Source organism: Camelina sativa, chromosome 15 (assembly GCF_030686135.1).
Source record: "Camelina sativa cultivar CO46 ecotype springtype chromosome 15, ASM3068613v1".
Lineage (NCBI taxonomy): Eukaryota > Viridiplantae > Streptophyta > Magnoliopsida > Brassicales > Brassicaceae > Camelina > Camelina sativa.
This window is the reverse complement of record NC_141894.1, coordinates 30,107,318-30,134,054: the sequence shown is the minus strand read 5'-3', so window position 1 is coordinate 30,134,054 and position 26,737 is coordinate 30,107,318. Positions and strand designations below refer to the sequence as shown.

Genomic DNA, 26,737 nt, shown 5'->3' with positions numbered 1-26,737 from the left:
TTTGATTGTTTCTTGACCATAAAAGTGGGAGAAACTTGTCTTATATTTATATGTCTAGAGGTTAGCTCAAAGTTTGCTTGAGGTTTGTTGACCAAGTTAGATAACCACAATGATTAGTTCATCCCATGAATCCATCCTCAGGACCTTCTTTGTTTATTGATTTTAAAGTCTTAATCCTGTTGCTTGCTTGTTGATTGATTCGTATTTGCATTGCTCTGTTTTTATTGTGTTGCTCTGTTTTCCAGATTTAGCTAACTCGACCTCTCACTCGACCTACACTCGGTCGAGTGCTTGCTCGAGTTCATCCCCAGAACTCTGGTTTATGATTTGTATTTCATTCCTGTTTCATTCCTGTTTCATTCCTGTTGCATACATTTAGTTTTCAGTTTATTGATTGTCTTGCATTAGTTCATTAGTAGTAGTCTCTATTTCTGTTCTTGCTTCATTACTGTTCAATCATTCAGTTTCATTTGCATTTAGTTCTTAGTTCTTATAGTTTATTTTCTGCATTTTACATTTCCATCTTAGGATTGTTAGTGACAAGCAATCTTTACATTTGTCTTAACTTAGATTCATATGCATATCTTAATTGTTCACAAACACTCATTTAGGATTGATACCTCTTATACTGCAACAACATAAGGGGAATTGAAACACCCATCCATCATTCCATTCATATCACCATTGCTTACATTCATCATCATCATTCACCATTCACCACACAATATACTTGTTTCAATTTGGCGCCGTTGCCCATTTGAGTGTGTTTTTGTGACATTTAGGATCCATATGAGTCTAAGATTAAGTTCGTTTATACACTTGAATCTTCTGTTGTTGGGTTGAAGTTCCATTTCAGGTACCACTCGACCAGTCACTCGACCACCACTCGACTGAGCAGTGATTAAGCACTTGATCGAGCTAGAAGCCGTGTACATTTGGACACCACTTCCCAGTCGACTTGACACCCCAGACGAGCCTGAGCTCAATTGTGAACCTGTTCGAGTCTGTACTCGCGTTTGTTGACGCACACAAGGTCTAAAGGAAAAGACAACCTCCAAAGGCCTATTAACAACATCCACAAGTTGCACAAAGGGTTGGGAAATCAGAGAAGAAAGGTAGTACAAGTTCAGCAAGAGGATTCAGTGATCATGGAGCAACAAGCCAACCATGAGCAGAGACCTAGGCACATTGGTGCTGGAGATGCACCCAACACCCACAACCAAAGGGCTGGAATTGTGCCTCCAACTGTAGTAAACAACAACTTTGAGATCAAAAGTGGATTGATCTCCATGATTCAAGCCAACAAGTTTCATGGGTTGCCAATGGAGGATCCACTTGATCACCTTGATGAGTTTGACAGAATCTGTGGTCTAACCAAGATAAATGGAGTGAGTGAAGATGGTTTAAAGTTGAGGCTCTTCCCATTCTCACTTGGAGACAAGGCACACCTTTGGGAGAAGACTCTTCCTACTGGAGCAATAACCACATGGGATGCTTGCAAGAAGGCTTTCTTAGCCAAATTCTTCTCCAATGCTAGGACAGCTAGATTGAGGAATGAAATTTCTGGGTTTGCTCAAAGGAACAATGAGACCTTTTGTGAGGCATGGGAGAGGTTCAAAGGATATCAGACTCAATGTCTTCATCATGGTTTCAGCAATGAGTCACTCTTGAGTACCTTGTATAGAGGAGTGCTTCCAAAGATAAGGATGTTGCTTGACACAGCTTCTAATGGAAACTTCCTCAACAAGAATGTGGAAGAAGGCTGGGAATTAGTTGAGAATCTTGCTCAGTCAGATGGCAACTATAATGAGGACTATGATAGGACCATAAAGAGCTCCTCAACTGATCAAGAGGACAAATATAAGAAGGACTTGAAGATGGTCAATGAGAAACTTGACAAGATTCTTCTTAGCCAGTCCAAGTCCATTCACTTCATTGGTGAAGAAGAAGCTCAAGTTCAAGAGGGGGAGACTGAATTTGCTGAGTTATGCTACATGCAAAATCAGGGAGGATTCAAAGGCTACAACCAAGGGGGTTTCAAGAACAACAATCTCTCTTATAGGAGTACCAATGTGGCCAATCCTCAAGACCAAGTCTATCCACCTCAACAGCCTCAACAGCAACAAACCTACATCCCCAAACAACAACATCAAGTGTTCCAGCCTCAGTTGTGTCCCCCACCAGGGTTTCAGACTAACCAAGGCCAAGAACAAGACTTAAGAGCTATGATGCAACAATTGTTGATTAGGCAAACACAAGGTAAGATTAAGGAAGCCAAGCAGTTTGCTGAGTTGAACCAAAGGTTAACATCACAGTACAATGATCTGAATATGAAGTTTGAGGGTCTTAATTCCAGAGTGAAGTATATGGAGGGTAACATAGCCTCTACTTCAGCTCCAAAACCCAACCAACTCCCTGGAAAAGCTGTTCAAAATCCAAGGGAGTTCACAGCCAAAGCCATTCAATTTCAAGAGGAAGAGGTCACTGAGGACAGTGAAGTCCAAGTTTGGGGGAATTCATTAGTTACTAAAGCCCCAAGTGACATCTGTGCAAAGCAACAGGAGCTCGCAGGCGAACTCGACCAGGAACTCGAGCAGCCACTCGACCGAGTGCATGCTCGAGTGGTCGATCGAGCTGGGGACTCCGAAGCTGTCAAGCCTGCTAAGTACATTCCTCCTGCTTACAAGCCCCCACTACCATTTCCTGGGCGTTTCAAAGCACAGAGGATCAAGGAGCTTAGGGAAATCATTGAGAAAAAGGAGATGTTGGCTAAGCAACAAGAGGAAGAAAGGGTTTTGAAGGAAGAAGCTTTGTTTGAGAAAAAGGAAGAAGTGATGGCTATTCAAGAGATCATCATTGCTTACCAAGAAGAGGAGAGAGGACCTGCCTTGGAACAGTATGAACCATATCCTCTCTATAGGGATTTTTTGCTTGACTTGTCAAAGAAGAAGGCTCAAGCTCAAGATGAGAAGGATCTTGAGAACCTTGGAGGAGTGATCATCCCACTTAAGCTTAAGGACCCAGGGCCATTCTATCTGCCTTGCACAATCAGTTACCTCCACTACAATCAATGCCTTTGTGATTTGGGAGCTTCAACAAGTGTGATGCCATACTCCATAGCTCAAAAGCTTGGGAGAACTGATTTCAAGTCCACTAACCTCCATGTGTGCCTAGCTGATGGGACAAATAGAGAAGTAGTTGGAAGGTTGGAGAATGTCCCACTCAAGATAGGGAAGGCAAGGGTTCACACTGATTTTGTGGTCATAGAGATGGACAGGGAGCCTGAGGATCCAATCTTATTAGGGAGGCCATTCTTAGCCACTGTTGGAGCAGTCATTGATGTCAAGGAAGGTCTTGTGACCTTGAACATTGCTGAGGATGTAGTTATGAAGTTCAACATCTACAATCCAACCAACCTTCCCACCATTGATGATCAGCCTTTTACTATCAAGGACAAAGGTGGTCAAGGAGGCTTAAGTGATAAGGCAACCCCAAAGGCTGAGCTCCCACTTCAAGAGGATTCTGTTGAGAAGCTTAAGAGGTCAGTTCAAGAGCTGTCTAGTATGGTTGAGGATCTCCAAGTCAAGCTGAACAAGAGGTCTTTGAGGAAAGTAAGACCTAGGCTCAAAATCAAGAAGAAGTATGGTTTGTGTGCTAAGGGTGAGGTGATCAAGGATCAACTTCACAGTGACCAAGAGGTTCCAGGGAGGATTTCATCACCTCCTTGGTATCTAGACCAAAGTTAAAAAGGAAACCAAAGTCAAGCTTGGTGACTTTAAACAAGCTCACTAGGGAGGAAGTCCCTAAGGTATCCTTTGTAAATATGCTTTAATTTCTTAGTAGTTTTGATGTGTTTTCTTTTATGTTTTTGTTGGACAGGCCTTTTAGTGAGAATGTAGTTGGCTAAGGAGAGATGTGGACTTGGAGAAGAAGACTCGCAGGCCCACTCGACCAGGCCACGAGAGGTACTCGGCCGAGCTGGATACTAATTGAGGCCCATTCGATTCCCATTCTTCTAGAATGATCGAGTGGAGGGAAGAACAAGGAGAAAAATTTTAAAATTTCAAATTTGGTCAAGGAGCTCGACCACGTGCTGGTCGAGTGTGGGGTCGAGTGGCAGCCAAAAGCAAGTCAAAGATTCCCAATTCAAATTTGAATGGTATGGACGCTCCACCCTTGTCTCCTTGTCCCCTTGGCTTCTTTAAATAGCCCTTGCACGATCCTATGCCTCTCACATTCTCTCATTTGCTCAAAACATTTAAATTCAAGCTTTAAAATCTCTCTCAAAGTTTATCTCTTGCTCAAGCTTTGTTCTTTCAAGTTTTTGGGTCACTAACCTATTAACTTTGAGCTTTGAGTCTATTCCCTTCAGTTTCTTTTGAAAATGTCTTCCAAGATGACCAAGAAGTCTCACCGAACCATTGCAAGCTCCATGGAACGTCGTGATGCTGACCTTGAATCAAGAGGTGAAGCTGGGAGAGTCACTCGACGGACCACTCGATCGACCACTCGACCGAGTGCCGGTTCGAGCAGTCGGTCGAGCCAGATGCCGTATCCAAGGAGAGAATCAGTTGAGGAAGATCCTGAGAGGACTGAGAGTGAGGAGGAAAGAGAGCCTACTCTCAATGAGTTTATGAGGAGACACAAGGCCAAAGGGAAGAGGCCAGCTGTTGAAGTTGAGAAAGAAGAGAGTGAAAGTGAAAGTGAGGAAGAGAGTGAAGAAGAAGAATTGATGGATGATGGAGAAGCTGAGTCTTGTGGGCTGTCAAAGAGGCAGCTTTATGATGCTTTCATGAGGATGGAGTTCCTGGGAACTAGATATCCTCACAAGGAGACCATGGAGAAGCTTGCCATTGATGAGGATGTGGAATATCTTTTTGAGAAGAGCAATCTCACCAAGTTCATGGGGCTTTGCATGGAGGGCTACAAGGAGGAAAGCTGTGAGTTCCTAGCCACTGTCAAGCTGTACACATATGCAAGGAAGAGTGCTGAATCTGGAGCTGGTCACATCTCTTTCACTATCAAAGGGAAGAAGCATGAGCTTTCAATGAAAGAGATAGCAAATGTGTTTGGTTTTGAGGTTGGGAGCAATAGGAGTTTGATGGTTCCAAGAGATGAGTTGTATGTTGTGTGGGAAACCATTGGAGACAACAAGCTCTACTCATCCTCCAACTCCAAGAGCTCAAGGATAAGGAGCCCAGTCCTAAGGTACTTCCACAAAGCTCTTGCCAATACCTTCTTTGCAAGGAAGGAAACTAGGAACATCAATGAGGGAGAGCTAAAGATGATTGACTTGGCTCTTAATGGAGTGATCTTTCAAGCAAGGAATGGTACCATCATCCTTGGAAGCACAGTGGAGACTGACCTAGGAATGGTGCTCATTGACCATATGATTCAATTGAGAAGTTGGGTAGGAAAGTTGGAGAACAAAGGGTCAAGAGGAGCACTTACCATTGGAGGCATCATCACTCCAATCCTTCAAGCTGCTAGAGTTCCACTTAGAGGAGAGAGGGTCACACCAAGATGGATTGACTCAAGCTACCTCACTTCTACTCTCATCCTAGCCAAGGAGATGCATCAAGGGAACCACATATTCAACTTTGAGCTTCCAACACTTGGGAAAAAGCAATTCATATTGCCTAACCAAGAGCTCACCACCATTCAAGAAGGAGCCAACATTGACTTTTGGCCAGCTGAGGAGCATTGGTTTGATGGAGTGGTTCAACATAGAGTTGAGGAAGCTGGGAATGCACATGTAGCTGATGGAGAGGAGCAGTTCTACTTTGAAGATTATGAGCCCAACCCAAGAGATAGTAGAGGAGTGAGGGAGAATGCCAAGAGATTAACTCTTTTGCAAAAGTGGGGCAAGTGGCATGGAAAGAGGTTTGACAAGCTGAAGAAGAAGGTGACCAACATGGCTAAGTCTATCAAAGGCTTAAAGAAGGAGATTGCTGAGCTGAAGAGTGGAAACTCATCTCCTAGCCATTCAAGCCCTTTGAGGAGAAGTAGCTCAACTAGAGCACTTTCAAGGGTTGTGAATCCTGTGGAACCAGCTAGGGCTTCAATGTATGAGCCAAATCAGAGGAAGAGGAGCTCAAGTACCCGAGAGCATCAATTTTCAAGGCACTCGACCGGGTCACTTGAGCACCCACTCGACCGAGCACCTCCAATGCACTCGGCCGAGTACCAGCCCAGATCACCCTATGGCTTCCCACCTCCAGCTGCTTATCCAGGTTATCCATTATACCCTCCCATCCCACCTCAATACTACATGGATCCAGCTCTCTACCAGCAGTTTTGCCAGCAGCAGACTCAACATTTTGAGACACACGGTCCAGCTCGACCCCCCCACTCGGACGCGCACTCGACCGAGTCACGGTCGATCGCCGTCATCGAGCTGCCCCAAAGTCCTTCTCCAAGCCACCAGCCTGACCCCAACTACTCCTATGATAGCATGCAGATAGATGTGGCAAACTTCTTCCACAACCTCTAAGGTACCATCATCACCTTCACTTGTAAATATCATTGCATTTGACATTGTGTTTTGTTTTGTTTTTAGTCTTGAATCCTCTTACAAATTTCTTTCACACAGGGGACTGTGTGATTTAAGTTTGGGGGAGGGTTTGAGATAGCATTTGATGTTGTGTTTTGTGTTCTTATTTCAAATTTTTATCATCATCATGATAGCACTTGCATAAGCATCTAAGGCATAGAAAAACCATAAAAATTTGAAAAATTTTGAAAAAATCTTCATAAAAAAAAGAGTGTTCATGTAGTTTGCATTGCATATTAGGATTTTGTGTAGCATGTTTCATGTAGAATTGTATAATATTTGCATTAGGGATCTATGATGAGTATTTCCTTGTTAGCTTGCTTAATTCACTAGACTAGGATCAATGCTCAAGTTAATAGTACTTTGATGCTAGTTGAGTAGTTAGAAGCATAAGATTGAACCAAGCCTTGAATTCTTGCATTGCATTTGGTCTAAATTGAAGCATGTTGTGATTTGAAACCATTTCCTATTTATAAGAACCTAATATTGACTTTTAATTATCAATATGTGCATTGCTTTAAACTCATGGATACTATATACATACTTGGATCATCTTTCTCCTTTTTACCACTCTTGTTGATCCAAGTAGCTGATTAAATCATTAAGATCAGTTTCCCTACCCCTAAACCAAACCTTCTTTCAAGCCTTGCTTATTCTTGAGTGTGTGAGGCCTATTTTTAGGATTGAGCTTGGTAGAAAGTGTTAGGTTTGAACTGACAAGAGTAAGACCTTGTGTAGTTCTAGTTTGCATTTTTCAAACTAGATAGGACTAGGTGGTTCACTTGTTGGGTTTGGGACTTGGCTGTTATGAAAAGAAAAGAAAGAAAAGAGAAAGAAAAAGGGTAGAGTCTTGTGTTTAAGCAAAGTCTAGTGAAAGGATGGGAAGAAAAGTGTTGTTTAAGATGGTTCTAGTTATGAAAAGAAAAGAAAGAAAAGAAAAGTTTAGCAAAATGCTTATATGTCTTAAGAATAAGAAGAAAAGAGAACCATAGCAAATAAGTAAGAATCCCCCATCCCACTAGAAAGATCAAATAAGAAAGCATCTCCTAAGACTTGAAAACCAAAAGAGAAAAGGGTTAAAGAGAAAAGAAGAAGTAAAGGGTAGCACTAGGATCATTTGGGTTTAGATTGCTAGGATAAACACTTTGGGTGCCTTTGGGTAGACAAGGTTTTATTCTTGTATGTGTCTAGGTGTTCTTACCTTTAGCATTCTTCTAAAGCTCAATCCATTTTCATGAGAGAACCTTGATATTGACAAGCCCTACTCTAAAAAGAGACCATCTTTGTCTCAAAACCCTTTATTGCCAAGCCAAATGAGTTTAAGCATTGCATATAATTGATTCATGTTCTTGTTTAATGAATGTTAAAGGAAATGGTTGATTTGAATGCATGTGGATAACTAAGGCTCAAATCAATAAAGGTTGTGATATGCTTGTCTAAAGTCTTTTATTCCAGCTCATTCAACTTGCATCATAGTATTAGTAACTTGGACATTGATTCTAGATGGTCTATTTGCAAGCTTTAGGAGCTGAGATCCCACTTTCAAACCTCACTTACCTTCTTATGTCTTGCTTATTTGCTTGAGGGCAAGCAAAGACTAAGTTTGGGGGTGTTGATGTTCATATATTTTACCTTGTTTTCCCTTAGTATATTCACATCTTTTGCATCTTTTGCTATCCATTTTAACCATTATTGCATAGCTTTAGGACCAATCATGCATTAGAGTTTAGTTGCATTGCATTTGCATCTTTTCATGCATAAACAGGTGATTTTGGAGCTTAAGGAGCATGGATGCAATGCTGAGGAGAAGTGAAGCAATCATGAGGAGGAAACAAGAGAGTTAAGGCTGAAGAACCAAGGTCCAGAGTCCAACTCGACCGCACACTCGACCAGACACTCGACCATGTGCTGAGGAGGACTCGACCGAGTGGAGATTGCACGAGAGAAGCCAGCTGGACCTGCCACTCGACCGAGCACTGGTCGAGTTGACCGAGCCGTTGACTACTTTGACTTTTTGTATTTTAGGGCTTCCACTCCTCTCCTATATAAAGCATTGTACCTGCAGCCACCAAAAGAGTCCAGCTTTTTAGATATTCTCTAAACCTAGTTTTTACCCTTTTGGGAATTATTCTTTTTGCACTTTTATTTTTCTTAGATCTTGTACTTGAAAAAGACTAAATTCCTCAATATTGTTAGTTTCATAACTTTCTTAATATTGAGAATTTGAGTTTGATCCTTTGATTAATATTGAAGATCTTTGTTTCATCTATCTAATAATGCAAGTTTCAATATTTTCTGGGTTTTTGACTTTGTTCATCATGTATTGTTGTGAGTAGTTTGCTTAGGATCTTGAGGATGGGTTAGGATGGATTGATCTTGTGGTTTGTGTGATTAGGTCAAGCTTGATTGTTGTAGATCTCTTCTAGGCTAGATGTTCTTAATGCTGATCCTGAACTGAGAGGTTAGGATCTGATTTCAAGCTCCTTAGCATCACACCAATGTTTAAGAAGCATAGATAAGGCTAGATCTAGAGCTTACCATTAGGCTTGCTAAGAGATTAGAGGTCTTGTTTGGTTTGAGATGTATTGCTTAATGCCTGCTTGTGTAAATTCTTTACTGTGTGAGAACAAGTCTAGAATTGCATAGGTTTGATTGTTTCTTGACCATGAGAGTGGGAGAAACTTGTCTTAGATTTATATGTCTAGAGGTTAGCTCAAAGTTTGCTTGAGGTTTGTTGACCAAGTTAGATAACCACAATGATTAGTTCATCCCATGAATCCATCCTCAGGACCTTCTTTGTTTATTGATTTTAAAGTCTTAATCATGTTGCTTGCTTGTTGATTGATTCGTATTTGCATTGCTCTGTTTTTATTGTGTTGCTCTGTTTTCCGGATTTAGCTAACTCGACCTCTCACTCGACCTACACTCGGTCGAGTGCTTGCTCGAGTTCATCCCCAGAACTCTGGTTTATGATTTGTATTTCATTCCTGTTTCATTCCTGTTTCATTCCTGTTGCATACATTTAGTTTTCAGTTTATTGATTGTCTTGCATTAGTTCATTAGTAGTAGTCTCTATTTCTGTTCTTGCTTCATTACTGTTCAATCATTCAGTTTCATTTGCATCTAGTTCTTAGTTCTTGTAGTTTATTTTCTGCATTTTACATTTCCATCTTAGGATTGTTAGTGACAAGCAATCTTTACATTTGTCTTAACTTAGATTCATATGCATATCTTAATTGTTCACAAACACTCATTTAGGATTGATACTTCTTATACTGCAACAGCATAAGGGGAATTGAAACACACATCCATCATTCCATTCATATCACCATTGCTTACATTCATCATCATCATTCACAATTCACCACACAATATACTTGTTTCAGGTACTATGAGGGTATGAGTCCCCACTTTCAAACCTCACCCTCTTACTTCCTTGCTAGAGGACTAGCAAGAAATAAGTTTGGAAGTGTTGATAACTCTCTAATTTACATGTTTTATATACCCTTTTTCATCCATGTTTTGCATTATATATACCCTAACCTTAGCATTTTTAGGTCCTTAACCTTAGGAATTTGCATTTAGGCCATTTAGAGTGTTACATTGTTGCATTTGTGCATTTTGGATGAAAATAGGTGCTTTGGAGCCCAAAAAGGGGAAGAATTAGGTAAAACCCGATCATGTACCCGATGAAGTGGTCGTGTGAGAAGAACAGTCCCAACCCTAACCCGACCAAAGAGGATCTGAGAGCAGGAAGAACAATATGAAGACCTACCCGAGCATCCACACAACTCAAACCTCGTGCAGAACCTCGTGCAGACCTTCGGGCAGAGCTGGGAAGCTTGGTCAAAGGGGTTTCCATATATAAACTCCCTCCTTATTTTCTTGCCGAGAGGCGGCATACACTCACAAACCAGAGAACGAGAGCTTCTGAGAGAGAGAGAGAGAGAGCGCAATTTACAGTTTTCAAGCTTCGTTAGGATTTTAATTTTACTTCTTTTAACTACTTTTTCATTTCCTATTCTTATTTTTCATTACTTCAGTTTTCCTTTTTAATCCAATGCAATTCTTATTCGTTTATGTTTTCATATTGCTTGCCATGAGATCTGAATAGTGAATCAAAGTTTCTAAGGATGGGATAGGCGAGTATGTGTTTTTGATCGATTATGATATCTTAGCCTGATTGTTTTTATGAAATTTCCTTTCTAGATTGGTATGCTTAATGCTATTTTCAGACCGAGAGGTTGAGATTAGATCTAGGGTATTTTGCCATCGAGAGATGTTGTTGAAATGCTTGAACCAACTAATACTAGAGATTTACTCACTTAGCCTAAGAGATTAGATGTGTAAGGAGTTTATTGACAATAATGAATCGGATTTTAATGTCTGCTTAGTCTTGTTTCTCCAACGAGGGTTGGGTAGGGGAGTGATTAAGGTTGATTATTTCTATCACGAGAGTGTTTTTGCAAGGTTTAGAGATTCATTGTCTAAGGAATATTTTGCTTGAGGCATGTGAGACATCCCAAATTGATCAGGAGCACTTATGAGTCCATTACCCCATCCATAGGAGTTTTCATACTTGATTGTTTAGCCTTTTATCTATAACTCGACCCATTACCCGAACTGGTATTCGATCACCATCCTCGTGTATACCCTCGAGTTGTTCATCTTTGCGTTCTTGATTTCTTTTTTTATTCGATTACCCACTCGATCCGGTACCCGAATGCTTGCATCGTGTACTTAGGTCGTGTAGCAGTTTTTTTATTTACTTTTTTTATTTTTATTTTAGGTTGATAGTCGAAAACCCATTTTATTGCTTGGCTTGACTTGCAATGTTCTGATCATATTTTATCTGCTAACATCACAACCATTTGGATTGATAATCCTGTGTACTACAACTGCATAGGGAATTGATACCCTGGGTGAAAATCTTGTTATCACTTATCCTTGATAGTGACATTGTTAATCCCACGGTAGTCTATGCACAACCGCATACTCTCATTCTTCTTTCTGACAAACAATATTGGGGCTCCCCAAGGTGATGAACTTAATCGGATGAATCCCTTTTCAACTAAATCCTCCAATTGTGTCTTGATTTCAGCTAACTCAGCTGGGGACATTCGATATGGTGCCTTAGCAATTGGGATAGCACCCGGCTCCATATTTATAGTTAAAGGAAGACTTCTTTGTGGAGGCAATCCTTCCATTGGCCTGAACACGTCCTCATAATCCTTGATTATATCTATGTACTCAACCTTCAAGTCTTTTATGTCATCTCCCCCAACAGCGGTAAGAGTTACAAGATAAACGCTCTCCCCTTCAATCGAGTTCCCAACTCTTGAGGCTGATACAAAATATGCCCCTTTGCTTGGGCTAATCCCATGGAAGATTAAAGGTGGATGGCCTCCTCTCTCCATTATCACCCTACTCTTACTGCAGTCAAGATAAGCTTTGTATCCTGACAGCCAGTCCATACCCAAAATGACTTCAAATCTTTCCAACGGCAAAACCAGGAGATTTGCCGGAAGATTTGGTCATGCACAACCACTAACACTCCTTTCAATATCCTTTGGGTCTTCAACGGTGGTTGATTCCCAGAAGTGTGAACAACAACACTCACTTCCTCTTCCTCAAACCCTTTCTCAAACTGGTCGACCACCTCAGTTGTCACAAAACTGTTGGTCGTCCCAGAGTCGAAAATACATGCGCGGGTTACCACCCACCAATAATGTTCCTAATGCATAATAAAAAAAAATGCATGCAATACCAATAATACAACTACACAAACACACATAACAAGGAGATTAGAACCCATAAAAATCTTTTATGGGACCTTTTTGGGATCCTAAAGGTTTGGCAGACTCTATTCCTAAGGCATACACATTAGCCAGGGTTGCTTGCTTCTTTGTTGGGGGTTCCTTAATGGTCACCGCAAGCAAAGCTCGGGTTTTAGGTTGAGCGTTTGGCTTGTTTGGCTTCATAGGACATGAGGTCGCGTAATGGCCAGTCTCACCGAAAATGTAACATGTGACCAATGCATGTTTGGGAGGCTTGGTCTCCATAACTGTCGGCAGGATCGGGCAAAGTGTACGACCTGGCCGAACATGTAACATCCTCTCGAGTCTATGTTCGCTGCAATACGTCCACCTTGGTTCACAACCATACTACCTTTGCCACAGTTGTTATTCCTTTTTCAATTGATCTCTTGTTAACTCCTTCAAGAATTTGCCACCCTCCCTTGTGGCGTCATCTCTTCCTTCTTTTCCCGTACCATTCTACCTCTAGTTCAATCCCTTCTTCAACGTTTACGGCTATCTCTTCAAGTTTGGTGACACTTGCATAGGTCACAGCTTGTAGCCTACTCGACATCACTGGTCAGAGTCCCTTGAGGAATCTTCGAACGATGGAGGCTTCATCACCATTTCCATTATAGAAGTATTTCTGAAGTCTCGTAAATACTTGACCATAGTCTCGAACGCTCCTTTCCCCTTGCTCTAGCCCTATGAATTGCTTCTCCAAACGATCACGGGACTCAAGAGGAAAGGACTTGAGCTCGAACTCTTTCTTAAACGTTTCCCATGAGATTGGTAAGCAACGATAGCGAGAAGCCACCGTATCCCACCATGCTCCTGCGTCTTCCTCCAGAAGGTTAACTGCGATCCGCCTTCTGTACTCCACGGGACATTCTGACGTCTCAAAATGCATCTCCAGATTGCGTAACCATCGGTCCGCTTGCACATTGTTGGTCTCTCCCTTAAACTTCCGAACACCTAAATCTCTCATCATCTTCACCAGCTTCACAAACTGGCCCATTGGCGTCTCAGCTTGCTGGTCCCCATGATTTTGTTACTGCTGTTGGTTGATCATATGAGTCAAAAGATTTTGAATCATTGAGAGAGTCTGTTGAGTTTCAGACACTCTTTGCTCCCCATTATTTCCTCCATGATCTCCTTGATCTCTCCTTGCCATTGCTGGGTTTGAGTATGCAGTGAACCGCTCGATAGGTCTGTATTGCTGAGTTCGCGGATATGCAAACTCCGGTGTGTCATATTGCATGGACTCCATTGGAGAATACCTTGTTGTATATCCGCAATAGTTCCAATTGAACATGTCACTCACATTTGGTGTGTGATGATCATGAACAAAACCATAAGTTGGCTCATCACCGAAATACAGACTGCATTCTTCTGGCTCAAACGGCTGAACCCAACTATCCTCTTGACCAAACGGTTCTTCCCACCTCTCCTCTTGCTCTGTTGAAGAGTCTCTCGATCTAGTTCCTCTCGAACCTCAACCAAATATCTGCACTTATCGATAGCAAGGTAACTTAATCCCATCTACTTAAAGTGCTGAACAAACCGGATTTCCTAAGTGCCCTAATGGAACCATTTGACTCGATAAATCATTAAAAAATTATGTGTCCTGCAAGGCATCATAACCATGCTTTGACCACCGTTGTAACGCTTCCAAACCGTCATATGGCCAGAACGCCCAGAATGGCCCTTGGACGCTACTTTGGAAATAGTCACCAACGGTCCAGTCGAGGTTCTTAAACCCATTTAGACCCTTAGCCAGTCCGTCGGTGTTATTCCCATCACTTTAGACATCACTTAGGCTTGCCAACCCTCATGACGCCCAAGTGTTGAGCCGACCCAGACTAAGTAATTATCAGACATTACTCGTACACGAAATACAAAACCGATTTCTTTCATCAAGTAAAATATTTCACAAAGTTAACAAAAAGACTCGTAGAGTTTTGTGGCCAGGCCTAATGCCAAAGAGATTATACATGTTTTTAACATATAAAACATACTTTTCTTTACACAAAGGCACAAAAACTACTCTAGGCTCCTATCGTCCAACACGCCTTCTAGCTTCCCTCTAGTGGTTACCTGCAAGGCAAAATACTATCGTAAGTAATCTAAGATTACTTAGTGGGTCTCAGGGGTCCTTTTAGAGGATTAGATTCCCATCCCAACCCAAAGATGTCAAGAATCAATCACCACATCACAAACAATCAGAGAAAGGATGCGGAAGGTAATAAGCCAAGAAAATAACCATAAGCAAGCAAAACTTGAATAAAAGATAGTTTTTAAACAAGTTTTACTAGGGCTCGGATATGTTGCCTTCCATCCCACTTCCTTTTTATACCCGCATTACAACCACAAAGGCATGCAACCGGTACAAACACCAACTATATCGTCGTGTAGACAGCCTTAGCCAAGGTAGCGAACCAAGTCCATTGAGCTCTTCGCAACAACATGCAACACAATAACTAAGTCGAGGCTGCATGTTGAGACGATTCCACAAGGAAGGTCAGTCATATCCCTATTCTTAGTGCGCTTATGGCTAGTCGGACCTCCCGTCACGAACACCACGCACTAAGACCATCCAACAATTAACAAGTAAGTTTATGGTATTAAAGAACACATAAACAACAAGTAACAATGCAAAACCTCACATGCAATAGATCAAATGAACGGATAAAAGATCACAAACATGATCTACCATGGAATTCACTACAACACTTCACCAAACAAATTAAAATGCAAAACTTCAAAAAAATCTACCAAAAAAATCAAGAAGATGCAATCTAAATGCACATGCAAACCGAATCTAGAATGTGTTCTCCCAACTTCGAACTAGATCTCAAGCTTCTCCCTGAACTCACAGATTTTTGAAGAACTCAAGCTTCTCCAACTCAACCCTTGCTAGCTTCAACACTTCTCGCATACGCAGCTAACAATCAGTCCAAGCTTCTCACACTTAAGCAGAAATCTCTCAACTTTTCTCTACTCTCTCAAACAGCCTTTGGGCGAAAATTCTCTCTTTCTCTTCTCCAAAAATGAGAAAGACGGATGGTATTTATAGAGAGTGTGGGCAAGCTCCTTAAGCCACACACAGGGGTGATCTGTCACCACCACATTTCTCCACTCTGACACTTGTCATTTTTGTGGTGACACCTTGAGAGTGAGGTGTCACTCTCCTGCTTCTCCAGATCACAAAGTGGCGCCTAAGAGAATATTCCCTCCACTTTCTCCCATTTTGTGATCAATTAATCACTTAGTGGAATCTTTTGTACTTAGTACTTAATTTTTAATTGATTAAATCATTTAGTGGGTTCTCCTCCACTAGTTCTATTTTTTTATGATTTAAAAATCCTCCTAAGTGGGTTCCTTCCCACTAATACCCATCGCATCCCGGACATGGTCCAGTTTCGACGGCCTTTGGTAAGCTGACCTATCCGTCCCGCATACGCCTGTACGACCGACCATCTGGTCGATTTTCACATCGGGTTGCTGATCGATTCACTGATCGACTGCCGGTCGATTGTTATCTCTTCGATCATCTCTCGGTACTTCTTTTCAGTTTGGTTTGTCGTTACTTCCACATCCGTCCGGCCCGTACCACGTAGTACAGCTGAACTGTTCCAATAATGGAAATCAACTACTTGGATTAACAAAGATGATAAAAAAGAAAAAGATAATCCAAGTATGTGTATTGTGTCCATTAGTTTAATTTCAATGCATTACTTGATAATTATTAATCAAGATTAGGTTCAAATAAGATAGGGAATGAAATCAAATCACATCATGCTTCGACTAAGTTTCAAATGGTATAAGTATTGAAGGTGTGGTTCAGTTCTACTTTTCAAACTCAAACCAACAAGCATCAAAAAGCTAATAAGGAGGCATTGAATTTATCCTAGTTAATCAGCGAGTTTACAAGGCTATAGTCATCATAATCCCCAATGCATATATATAAACAATCCTGTATGTATTAATCTAGACTCAATCCTATAATGCATCAGAATTGCATTAATCTAAAACTAACCGTTAAATGTAACAACATTTCAACTTTTATGAAATTAAATCCATATACAAAGATGTGAGTGTTTTTTTTACTTTCCACTAAATGAGACGGAGATTAACCTCACAAAAACTTTTGTTATTGAGTTATATATACACATTCACTATTCCTTGTTAAAGATCTACCAAAATCAAAATGTCATCAAATTTTCATGTCAATGTGTAGGAGCTAGCCACTATTCCTTTACAAGTTGGGCGATGCTGTACGGTTTAGTTAGGAGTCCGTCGAACGAACCCTTTGCCACTACCATATTGGTGGCTTCCGAGCTATGAAGATCATCCCAAAAGACATACTCAGTCCTGTTTGCACAAACTGGCTTGTTGGGGACACAAAGTTCGTCCCCGGGGGTTACGGTGCAACAACCCTTGTGTCCAACCTTAAATCCTATATATGAAATCACAAGAGCGTGAAAAAATTAGTTCAACTGTCATATTAAAATTAAAATATTCTTATATAACAGAGGGAAGGCTAAGGGACCAAAACTTGTTATCAGTCATGAGTTCAATATGGTTTACCTAGAAAACTGTAGGCTAAGGGATCTCCACCGGAGAAAAGATCGACAAAAGTAAACTTTGAACCTTTGACCTTCTTATTAAAGTCCATGACAAGGTCGTCAAGGTTCATATTAAAAATCTTCACTGCTTCGTTCACTTCGCGGGAACAGCTATTACCGTCACTGTGGGACTTCATCATCTTTGGTGTGCACCCGATCTGACTGAGTCCGAAAAGTGCCACATTCCTGGCTCCTAGACGGTGCAAATTCTACATGCACATAATCAAAATAATTACAAATCAATATAAGAATATAATTGAACGAGTATCTTAAAATTATGTTAGATGACAAACATATCTAAGTGGTACCACTTTACCCTCAAGTGAGAACGGTAGATAATAATGAGAGAATATGCGTATTGTTTAGGAGTGTAGCGACGCTTAGTGGTGTACGGCTTTGACATGAAGTAATTGTTGATGTAATCGTTGCTTCCGATGTTGATTGCGTAGAGACATTGTTGCAGTTTTTCTGATGGTACATTTGCTTTCTTTATCGCCCTCTTGTGATTTTGTATTTGCTTTCTTAGACTGATTCTACCTCCCTATATATATAGCCAGATATCAATAAATAATTTGGGTTTATTCCTCTATAATTAGTGTTTTGTTATCCTATACTATATTAATTGAGAAGTACAAATATGAAACTAACCTTAAAATGTGTAAAAAATTACATTCAATTGCCATTAGAAAAAATTAATTAAGCTTAATTAACTAATTTAAATAAATATAATTAAAATAAAAATCAAAAACACTCACATATCAAATATTAAAAAATCTAAAAAAATATTTTCTCTTTCTAATAAATTATGGACGAAATTACTAATTACTTTTTTAGAAAAATATATAAACCAATCAGAATTTGAAAAACTAAGATTTTATATCCAAGTATATAATACAATTATTTTTCCCTATTTTTAATAAATAAATTCGAAGATTTTGTTAAGATTTACAATTATGATTCTCCTATCATATTTATTTTATTTTATTTACAAATTGTTTAGAACTTTCATATAATACTTATAATTAATAAAATGCATATTTTCTGCATATGTTATGATTTGAATTTTTTAAAATGAAGATATATTACTCAATGTATGAAAATGTGTGTTTTAATTTCCGTATTGGCGGGTTGGTAAAACTAAATTTACATATAGATGATAAATTAATAATTTTTATTTACTCACAATTATAATATTAAAATTATTATTTTATATTTCACAAAATATGATGCAAATACAACAAATAAACAATATAAAACTGTAATAATACGTCAAAAATAAAATACTTTAATATTCTAAAATAATTAGTATTTAAATAGACTAATATATTTATATAACAATTAAAAATAAATATTATCTCAAAACAAAATATTTTTTTTTTAAAAAATAAAACAATAATTTTTATTATTATATTATAATTTTTTTTGAAAATGTTAACCCGTTCTTTAAGCACAGGATATATCCTAGTTTAAAACATTAAAGTACTACAATTAAAAGATTCCATCAAAAGTTTACAGTTAATCCCGTCTGAGCAAAAGTAGTGTTACGATAGATAACCTCCGGGAAAATCCTCCCATGCATTACAACTTAAAAAAAAAAACTTTAACAATAAAACTACTGAAACTAAACAGTTTCCAAAGAAATGTGTGGTTAGAGCTAAGCTAAGTAAGTACTATAGTTTATGAGATTTTAAAGGCAAGTTATTTATCACCAAACGAAGTCTACTTATAAGTTTGTCTAGTTCTTACTTCTTACCAAATGTTGGCTAGTTTCTTCACGAAGTCCACCTCCACCGGAAGCGTAGTTAATCCCGGTGTGAGCTTGATTCGGTGATGAATCGGCGAATGATGGTATGAAATCCTTAAAACCCGATAGTTCACCTAACGAGAAAAAACATCATTATTCTACACAAACACATGTAAAGAATATGCATACGTATATATAATATGTGACATATAATTTTAAGAAATTTTAACATCGAATATAGTAATATAATACAAATAATAAAAGTATAAAACTGCATAGAACCTACAAGTATTTGAGCTGACTATATGCATGTATATGTCTCTCAAATCTCAATATACGTAATTATTACGCATATGAATGAAAGACAGAAGGTACGAAATGGAGAGACTGGCTTTTGATGTCACAGTTTAACTTTTTAGTGTATTAAAAATAAAAATGATACTTGAATATATGTGTTAACCTATTAAAGATATTTGTTATTCTCTTGTATCTGGTGACATTAGTGTAAAAATGGTTTACAAATATAATGTTATTTTATGAAGTATTTATTTGATGAATACCAATTCTCACGTCTCTATTACGATTTTTTTTTTCATTTGTTTATGATTTTTTAAAATCTTTTCTTTCTCAATTTTCAAAAACTATATAACGGATATATACAAACGTATACTGAATGAATTGGGAACTAACCGATAATATCCGGAATAGTGCGGCCATTGGTAAACCGGCCGGTCGGGCCATTGGGAAAATCAATACCATATGGTGAATAGTTGACTTTGGCCTTGGATTTCAAGTTATTATTGTTGCCATTATCGGAAAGTGAGTCCCCAAAGATGAAGAAACACGGCACTTGTTGCCCGTAGACCACCGTAGCCGCCGAAGACACAATGGCCGCAACTATCCAAAAAGCTTTAGACATTCCTATAACCATTTGTTTCAAAATTAGAATAACAAGAAACTGAACAGAGGAAATATTTATTGAGGAAAAGAAGTATGAACTGTATTTTTTTATTGAAGTTGTGATATAAGAGAGGCCGGAAGTTTAAGTTTAATTTTGAAATTGATTCTATGAAGAGTATTAAAAGGCTATTTAAAGGAAGGGGTAATGAGATAATTAAGGGAGACTACAATATTTTGTTTTTGGAGAGGATCTTTAGTTAACCTGATAATTTGTGATAGTGAATCTACTATGATTTTAATTGAAGAATTATCAAAATAATTTGTTTAAGTTATCCGTAATTCCGTATCATCAAAGCATACTACAAGTACTTTTTACTCATTTGTTTCACAAAAGTGTAGTTTATGTTCATACTAGCAATTGACCCGCGTGTAGCGCAATAGTTAGATTGACCCGCGCGTAGCGCGATAGTTAGATTAAGGTGTATTCTAAGTTTTGTTGTGTATATTTTTTTTGGTTTTTGTAAATTCATCTTTACGTTTATTTTTGTATTTAATTTTGGTTGTTTATGTTGTTTTGTTAGATATTTTAATAAAAATATGTTTTGTAGTAAGTATAATTTAGTTTGCTGGTTTTAAAGGAAAAATTGAGATCATCTTGTTTGTTTATAATGCTTTAAAAAAAGTTATTATTAGAAGTTAACATTGTTTAGTTGAAGTTGTTATTTTGCTATTTTCCATTTTATGGTTGGATTGTTATTTAATATTTTCATATGTATTTTGTAAACTGTTGGAGTAATTTTTTTGCCAATGTTTTAGTGTTTGGAGTGAAAAACATTGTGGATTTTATTAAGAAAAATAATTAAAATCAATAACTTACATTCCTCTTTTTAGGCTATTTTTGTTTGTTTCATTCGGACCCAATTTATATGTAAGGCTTATAATTTGTGGGTTTATTGGGCCATTATTTATATGTTATTGAGTTGAAATTGATTTGTTCTTTTTCAAAATCCGATGTCCTCGAGAAGAGCAATTTTCCGATCTAGAGGTATGTTTGAAGATTGAACTTATGTCTTTGATGTTCGTAATCATTTTTTTCAGGCATTCTTATCGAAATCGTTTTCCCTTAATTTTTTTTTTTTGGGGTTTGTGTATTTGGTTGATTCCTTGCTTGCTTCGCTTCTGTTGGGGATATTTGGTTATCCCCTGTTGATTTTGTTAAAGGTGAATGTGAATTGGGTTGCAAATTTGTTTATATGAAAATATGTTGGCTTCTTTAGGTTTCCTAATTAAGTTGTGAGTTGTTTTGTGTTATTGGTTGTAATTTTTTTTCCCGTTTGTCCTGTGAGTGATTTTTTCGATTCGATGTGATTTGTCTTTTGGGGAAAATTAATTTTCTTGTTTATCTTGCTGTAATTTTATAAAGTTCAGGTTGTTTTTTTTGTTTCTTTGGTTGTCTTTTTCATATAATTTTGTGTTACGGTTATCTGATTTTGGCATTCATATATCTGAATCTTTTTAGTTTATTAAATGTATGTTCATCTCTTTGCGTCTTTGTCTTTGGTGATGGATTTGTGAAGTGCTGCCAAATAATTTTAATTGATTTCTAGTTGTGTTTCCTTGATTCTTTGAAAGTGTTGCTTGGGTTGCCTTGTTTTGATATTTGATATTTTAAATTATGATCAGTTTAATAGAAATCTTTAACTATATTATTACCACTAATGAAAAATTATAGTATTGTTTTCTTGTTTTAACATTTAATTTATTTTACATAATTATTTTTATTGAAAGTTTTGATTAATTATAATTAACAAAAAATATGCACTAAATAAATATTTTAAAATATAAAAATTGAATTCATAGGATTTAAAAATAGTGATGGGTCTAGAGACTTTGAATGAAATAGTGTTGGGCCTACATATTTTAGATGAAATTTAGTTGATCAGTTTGTCATGTGTATGATTGTTTAAAGGGCTAATTAAAATCAGTAAGGCCCGTAAAATTAAAGAAGAAGTGGCTGACGTGACAGCTGAAGTGGCTGCACCAGAAGTGAGAAAAGCTAACTTTATATATATAGATTTACTATAATACTAGTAACATAATTATGATTTAATTTAAAAATTTAGTTTCGGTAATACTAAATTATAAATTTGGTTAAAATACTCATAAGAAAAATATTTAAAAATTATAAATATATAATTATATTTTCACCTAAAGAAATTGGTGATCTAATGACATTGACTGCTTATAGTATGCGCTATTTATTCTTCGTATAATTAGGTCACTGTGATCCGACAAAACAATTCAAATTAAAAATACTTATAGTATGCGCTATTTCTTCTTCATATAATCTTTTATCATATAAAGCATAAGTCACCTGATCAGTCAAAATCTGACCCATAGATTTTTATTTTATAAATTAATTTTAAAAAACAATATTAAACTAAATAAGAGATCGTGTAAAAAAGTAGAAAAAAAAACCAAAAAAAATTATATCATATTTTAACAGAGAAAAAAAAAAATAGAAACGCAATTGTAAACCATGTATCAAGCCCATAAACGAATAACCCTAGACCAAATATTTTATTTATCGTTTTTATTGTATTTTTGCTCATCGAGAATTCTATAAAGCTATAAACAAAAAAAACTGTAAATCATCTTTATTTCCCTAATTTTACTCCCATTAGTACCTCCGCATTCAATCTGACTTATAACTGATTCATCTCTTATTTAATTCCAATTAATTCGACTTCTTCTCTGTTTCTCTATTTTCTTTTATCTTTCTCTGTATAGCTCTCCATCTATGTTTTTGTGGTTACCATATAAACCTACAGTTAAAATTCTCAGGATGGTAAATGTTTAATTTTTTTTTCATATTCACTCATTTTCTCTACTCATATTAATTCGGATTTTATCTATTCAGTTGGAAGATGCCTCTCGATGATCTCATGTTTCACATCTAAACTCTATAGAAAAAGAATGGAAGATCGTTTGAAAAAAAAAAACAATGGAAGATCACATCTAATATCCCTGACAATGACAAGGATTGTTTTAGTAAATGGTAAACCTGGAATAATTCTCGGCATCAAGGTTATTATTGTAGATGAAAGGTTCATAAACGTTTGGGTTTCCCGCACATTTTCATTGGTATGTTTTATTTCTGTATTTTTACATTTCATTTTACACTGAAATTATTATGCATATTTTTATAAAGGATAACTGAAGGGGTAATGTGTAATTTTTTTCTTTTTTGTTCAGATATTATGGAGAAATTGTTGGTATGAGTGAGTTTACTGAGAAAGAGAATATGTAATATTCCGAAGTTGTTGTTATTCAACTTAGAGATCTCAGGTTAATCATATCATAACTTTTATGATAAAATGGTTATCTCAAATTACTAAACATTTTATTCTTTGATATCTCTTGCAGTCAAACTATCCTTGAATGTTGTACTTTTTCATGCTGAAGATGCCATGGTAAGTTGGTAACAAAGCCCACCGTATACTAATTTATCATATAAACTCTTTTGTATGTCACCGTGTAACAAAACATCTTTATTTTATAGGTAAATTATCTGTCCAAAACTACATATTTATGAATTAAAAATGATGTAAGCATATTCTTGGGTTCGAATGGTAACCGCGGATTTAGTAGTGTGAGACAAAAAATTTGCTAGTGCGATGCGGTTCGGTATGTGCGGAACAAATATATTTGCGGGACAACTGCGGTTAAAGCAAAATAAGCGGTACAAAATAATGTTTGATTGGTGAAAAACTATTTGTAGTGCGGATTTCATATTATTTTATTAATAACTAGTATAATTCTATATTTTAATTTATTTTGTATTACAAATTTTTTTTATATAGATATAACATAAGATATAATTGTATTATATTTTCATAGATTTTATAAATAGATTTTTTTATACAAAATATATCTAATATAAGTAAATATAACTGTATAAAACCTAATATCTCTAATTATTAAAATAAAATATTATTTTAATATTATATAACAATGATATGAAAGGAAAGAGAGTAAAAAAGAGATCCTAATACTAGATATAACTTATATATCTATCATAGAAGTATATATTAGTGGAAGAAAATTAATAGATATATAATATTTTAACAGTAACAAAAATTAAAAATTAAAAATATATATAACCAACTGCGTTATTTGTCCGACCGCTAGATAAAACTTGTTTTGCTTTCTAAAAGCGGTCCATAGCTTATTTGTCTTCCCAAAAACCGCACTCATCACACTTTTTTTTCTATTTTGCAAAACCACTAATTTATAATAAAGATGTTGAATGGTAAACAAAGTGCGTTTTTCAAAATCTGCTTTTCAATTCCGCAAATAGGAGGCTTCCATTCAAGGCATTGTTTGATAACTTAAAACGTTGCAGGATGCTCCATAGTGATTCTAACGATGCTCTTAGAGTTTCTCCAACTCCATGACACCTCTGAGCCAAAAAGTAAAAGGATTCATTCCCATTAAGCAGCTGGAAATCTATTGATCAGATTACTACAATCTAAGGTAAATTTGTATATTCATCTTTGTTTTATATAAAGGGGCGATATACTTATCTTATTTTTTTATTTCACAACACTAGGAAAGTACTTGCCTTACTTTTGCAAGAATTTTGACACATAAGTCTTTCATGCGACACTTGCAACAAACAAGAAACATCGACACGTAAGCTATTATTGGCCTTAACAATTTTATCAAGTTATGAGACTTTAAGAATAATGTTTCTTTCTCTTGATCAACAGGTACAAAATACAAGTTAAAGTAGTTGATCATACAGTAGATAAAAAAATTGGAAGACCAAGTCTAGCTGGTGCCTGGTGAGTCCGTTGTTTTTTTCCTTTTTGCAACAATAAACATGGACAAATTAGTTATTTTATAGAGTCTGATGACATAGGCTTAATTATAAATATATTTATTTTTTGTTAATAAAACTATAATATTTTGCGGTATTTTTTACTTTATCTAAGTTTATAGTAATAGTAATAATTTAAAATTTAAATTAATACCAACAGTGCCCATACGTAGTAACAAAAAAAAAAATTAAAGTTTAGCTGCAAAATTTTGCTTGCTACGTCACAAATGTGTCAAAAAATTTACTATATAGTAAAATAGCACACAGTTAAGAATTTATTATATAAGTTCACCAGTTTAAATTTCGTGCGTATAGACGGGTCAAATACTAGTCTGATATAATTAACATGAGGTTACGAGACTTTTTATTTTTTATAAACGGGGAGTGATCCAAGTTTTACTACCTACCAACTAATTTTAATGAGTCAATGTAGCCATCAAATAATCATTATTTTAAGTTTGGTGCAGTTAAATGGCATGTTATTTATATGATGAATATTTTGATGGCAGAACAAACTAAATAGATGCAATGAGCAGAATAAGCATTTACGAATGAAATGAAATGAATGGGTTACAGAAGTGAGAAGCCAGAAGGATATGAACAATAACTAGTTTAAGTTATCCGAACGGGTTAAGATATACTTTTTGGATATAATGATCATTTTCGGATCTCTCAAATGAACCTATATAAATAACAAATTTTATTTTTACTAACAAAGAACGTGTGCGAAACAAATGTAGGCGTTGTCTAGAGTTGGCTGTTTTGATTCTTTAACGTTTGTGAGACTTTTAACATTACATATGCTTACGAATCTAATGTGATGCTAATGTCTTGTTCATCCTTAAAAAAAAGATGAAATGAAACTCCTTTCGTATATAGTGCCAATCAATAAGTACATCAGAAGTTCAGAATCTTATTATATAAAGTTGGTTTTTGAAAATTAGTCATTAACAGGATTTTGAAAGTTAGTCATTAACAGGATTTTGATATGTGTCAAGTTTTTTTTTTTTTTTTAACAACAGCTAACAAGATTGGTTCAAACGAACCAATGCGGAGGGAAATTGTTTACAAAGGTAACTAAGTGCGGAATAGAACAAACACGTCGTGCCAAATTATTGCTTTACCATTCTGAGAACGAGGAACATAGACTAACGAAAACGTACAGCAGGCGAAGACACCATCTTCACCAAATCGAAGCAGTCGGTAAGAAAAATAACATACTCGTTGTCCGCCCCTATCATGCAGCGCATCGCCCAGATGAGAGCTTCTATCTCAGCATGAAGAGGTGAAAGGCTGCGACAAATGTTGGCTGCTCCCATGGTAGGGTCATCTCCTCTTGGCGAGATGCAGAACCATCCTCTCCCAGCAAACTGATCTTTCTCCTTCCATGAGCCATCTACAAAGCAGAGATAACTTGACAAAGGCCTAGAAACCCCATAACCTCCATTCCCAGAGGGTTGACCCACAAAGATGGGATCTACCGCGAGGCCAATGGCCTCCGCCTGAGCCATAAACCAGGCTTGAGCCTCGTCCTTCGCCAACCGCAACAATGCAAGCGGGTTGGAATCCAAATTACTAAATAGTTTATCATTTCGTGCCTTCCAAATGTACCACAATATCCATGGAAAAATCTCATGTGAAGGAATATCCTTGAAACGCCAAAAGAGGAAATCCAAATTAGTCAGGACAGAAGTCGAAGGGAAAACACCCTGGGCTGTCGGAAACTGTGACAAAGCCCAAACCTGTCGTGCAGGATGGCACTCAAAAAGAGTATGATTTATTGTCTCCTCCTCATAACCACACAAGCCACAAACAGGATCATAGCTTATACCACATTTCCGAAGATTAGCTATGACCGCTACACAACCCGAAAGCACTTGCCACATAAAGTGGCGGAGTTTTGGGGGACAGCGAATTTTCCACACGAAAGCCTGTAAGGGAACATAGTCCGGCCCAATGACTTTTGGTACTACCGTAGCCGGGATGTGTGACCGTAGGATATGATACCCAGACTTTACCGAATATTTACCAGACTTGGTAAAATGCCAGCCTAATGAATCCGGTTTATCCGGCTGTTGTAAAGGGATGGCAAAAATTATAGCCACATCTTCCGGTAAAAAAGTAGCCGTAAGCTGAGCCATGTCCCAGGAATTAGAATTCCTGTCGATAAGATTTTGAACGGAAAGCAGAGGATCACCGGGCAATCCTGTGCTTAATGCTGGTCTCAGGGATTGA

The 26,737-nt window shown here is 37.2% G+C and overlaps 2 protein-coding genes and 1 non-coding gene across 3 annotated transcripts; all 3 read right to left on the bottom strand.

The window, feature by feature from the left end:
* Positions 1-1,544: 1,544 nt before the first annotated feature.
* Positions 1,545-1,651, bottom strand: LOC147927343 (small nucleolar RNA R71). Its single transcript, XR_015583130.1, has one exon. It is a non-coding gene; the product is annotated as a small nucleolar RNA R71 (small nucleolar RNA).
* Positions 1,652-12,928: 11,277 nt separating this feature from the next.
* On the bottom strand, positions 12,929-13,366 carry LOC104748868 (uncharacterized). Its single transcript, XM_010470449.1, has one exon. The coding sequence runs from the start codon at positions 13,364-13,366 to the stop codon at positions 12,929-12,931; it is 438 nt and encodes a 145-aa protein (XP_010468751.1).
* Positions 13,367-16,394: 3,028 nt separating this feature from the next.
* On the bottom strand, positions 16,395-19,740 carry LOC104748867 (GDSL esterase/lipase At2g19010-like). The gene is made up of 5 exons (XM_010470448.3): positions 19,411-19,740; positions 18,730-18,854; positions 17,293-17,517; positions 16,939-17,185; positions 16,395-16,807 (listed from the first exon to the last, which is right to left on the bottom strand). The coding sequence occupies exons 1-5, from the start codon at positions 19,649-19,651 to the stop codon at positions 16,599-16,601; spliced, it is 1,047 nt and encodes a 348-aa protein (XP_010468750.1). The 5' UTR covers positions 19,652-19,740; the 3' UTR covers positions 16,395-16,598.
* Between the last annotated feature and the right edge of the window lie 6,997 nt (positions 19,741-26,737).

Excerpts from the sequence above, each read along its gene's own strand:
- LOC104748868 (XM_010470449.1), bottom strand. The coding sequence starts at position 13,366 with ATGGGCCAGTTTGTGAAGCTGGTGAAGATGATGAGAGATTTAGGTGTT.
- LOC104748867 (XM_010470448.3), bottom strand. The coding sequence starts at position 19,651 with ATGGTTATAGGAATGTCTAAAGCTTTTTGGATAGTTGCGGCCATTGTG. Across the intron at positions 18,855-19,410 it reads CACTATTCCGGATATTATCG|GTGAACTATCGGGTTTTAAG; the intron begins GTTAGTTCCCAA and ends TTTTCTCGTTAG. Across the intron at positions 17,186-17,292 it reads TCTACCGTTCTCACTTGAGG|AATTTGCACCGTCTAGGAGC; the intron begins GTAAAGTGGTAC and ends ATGTGCATGTAG.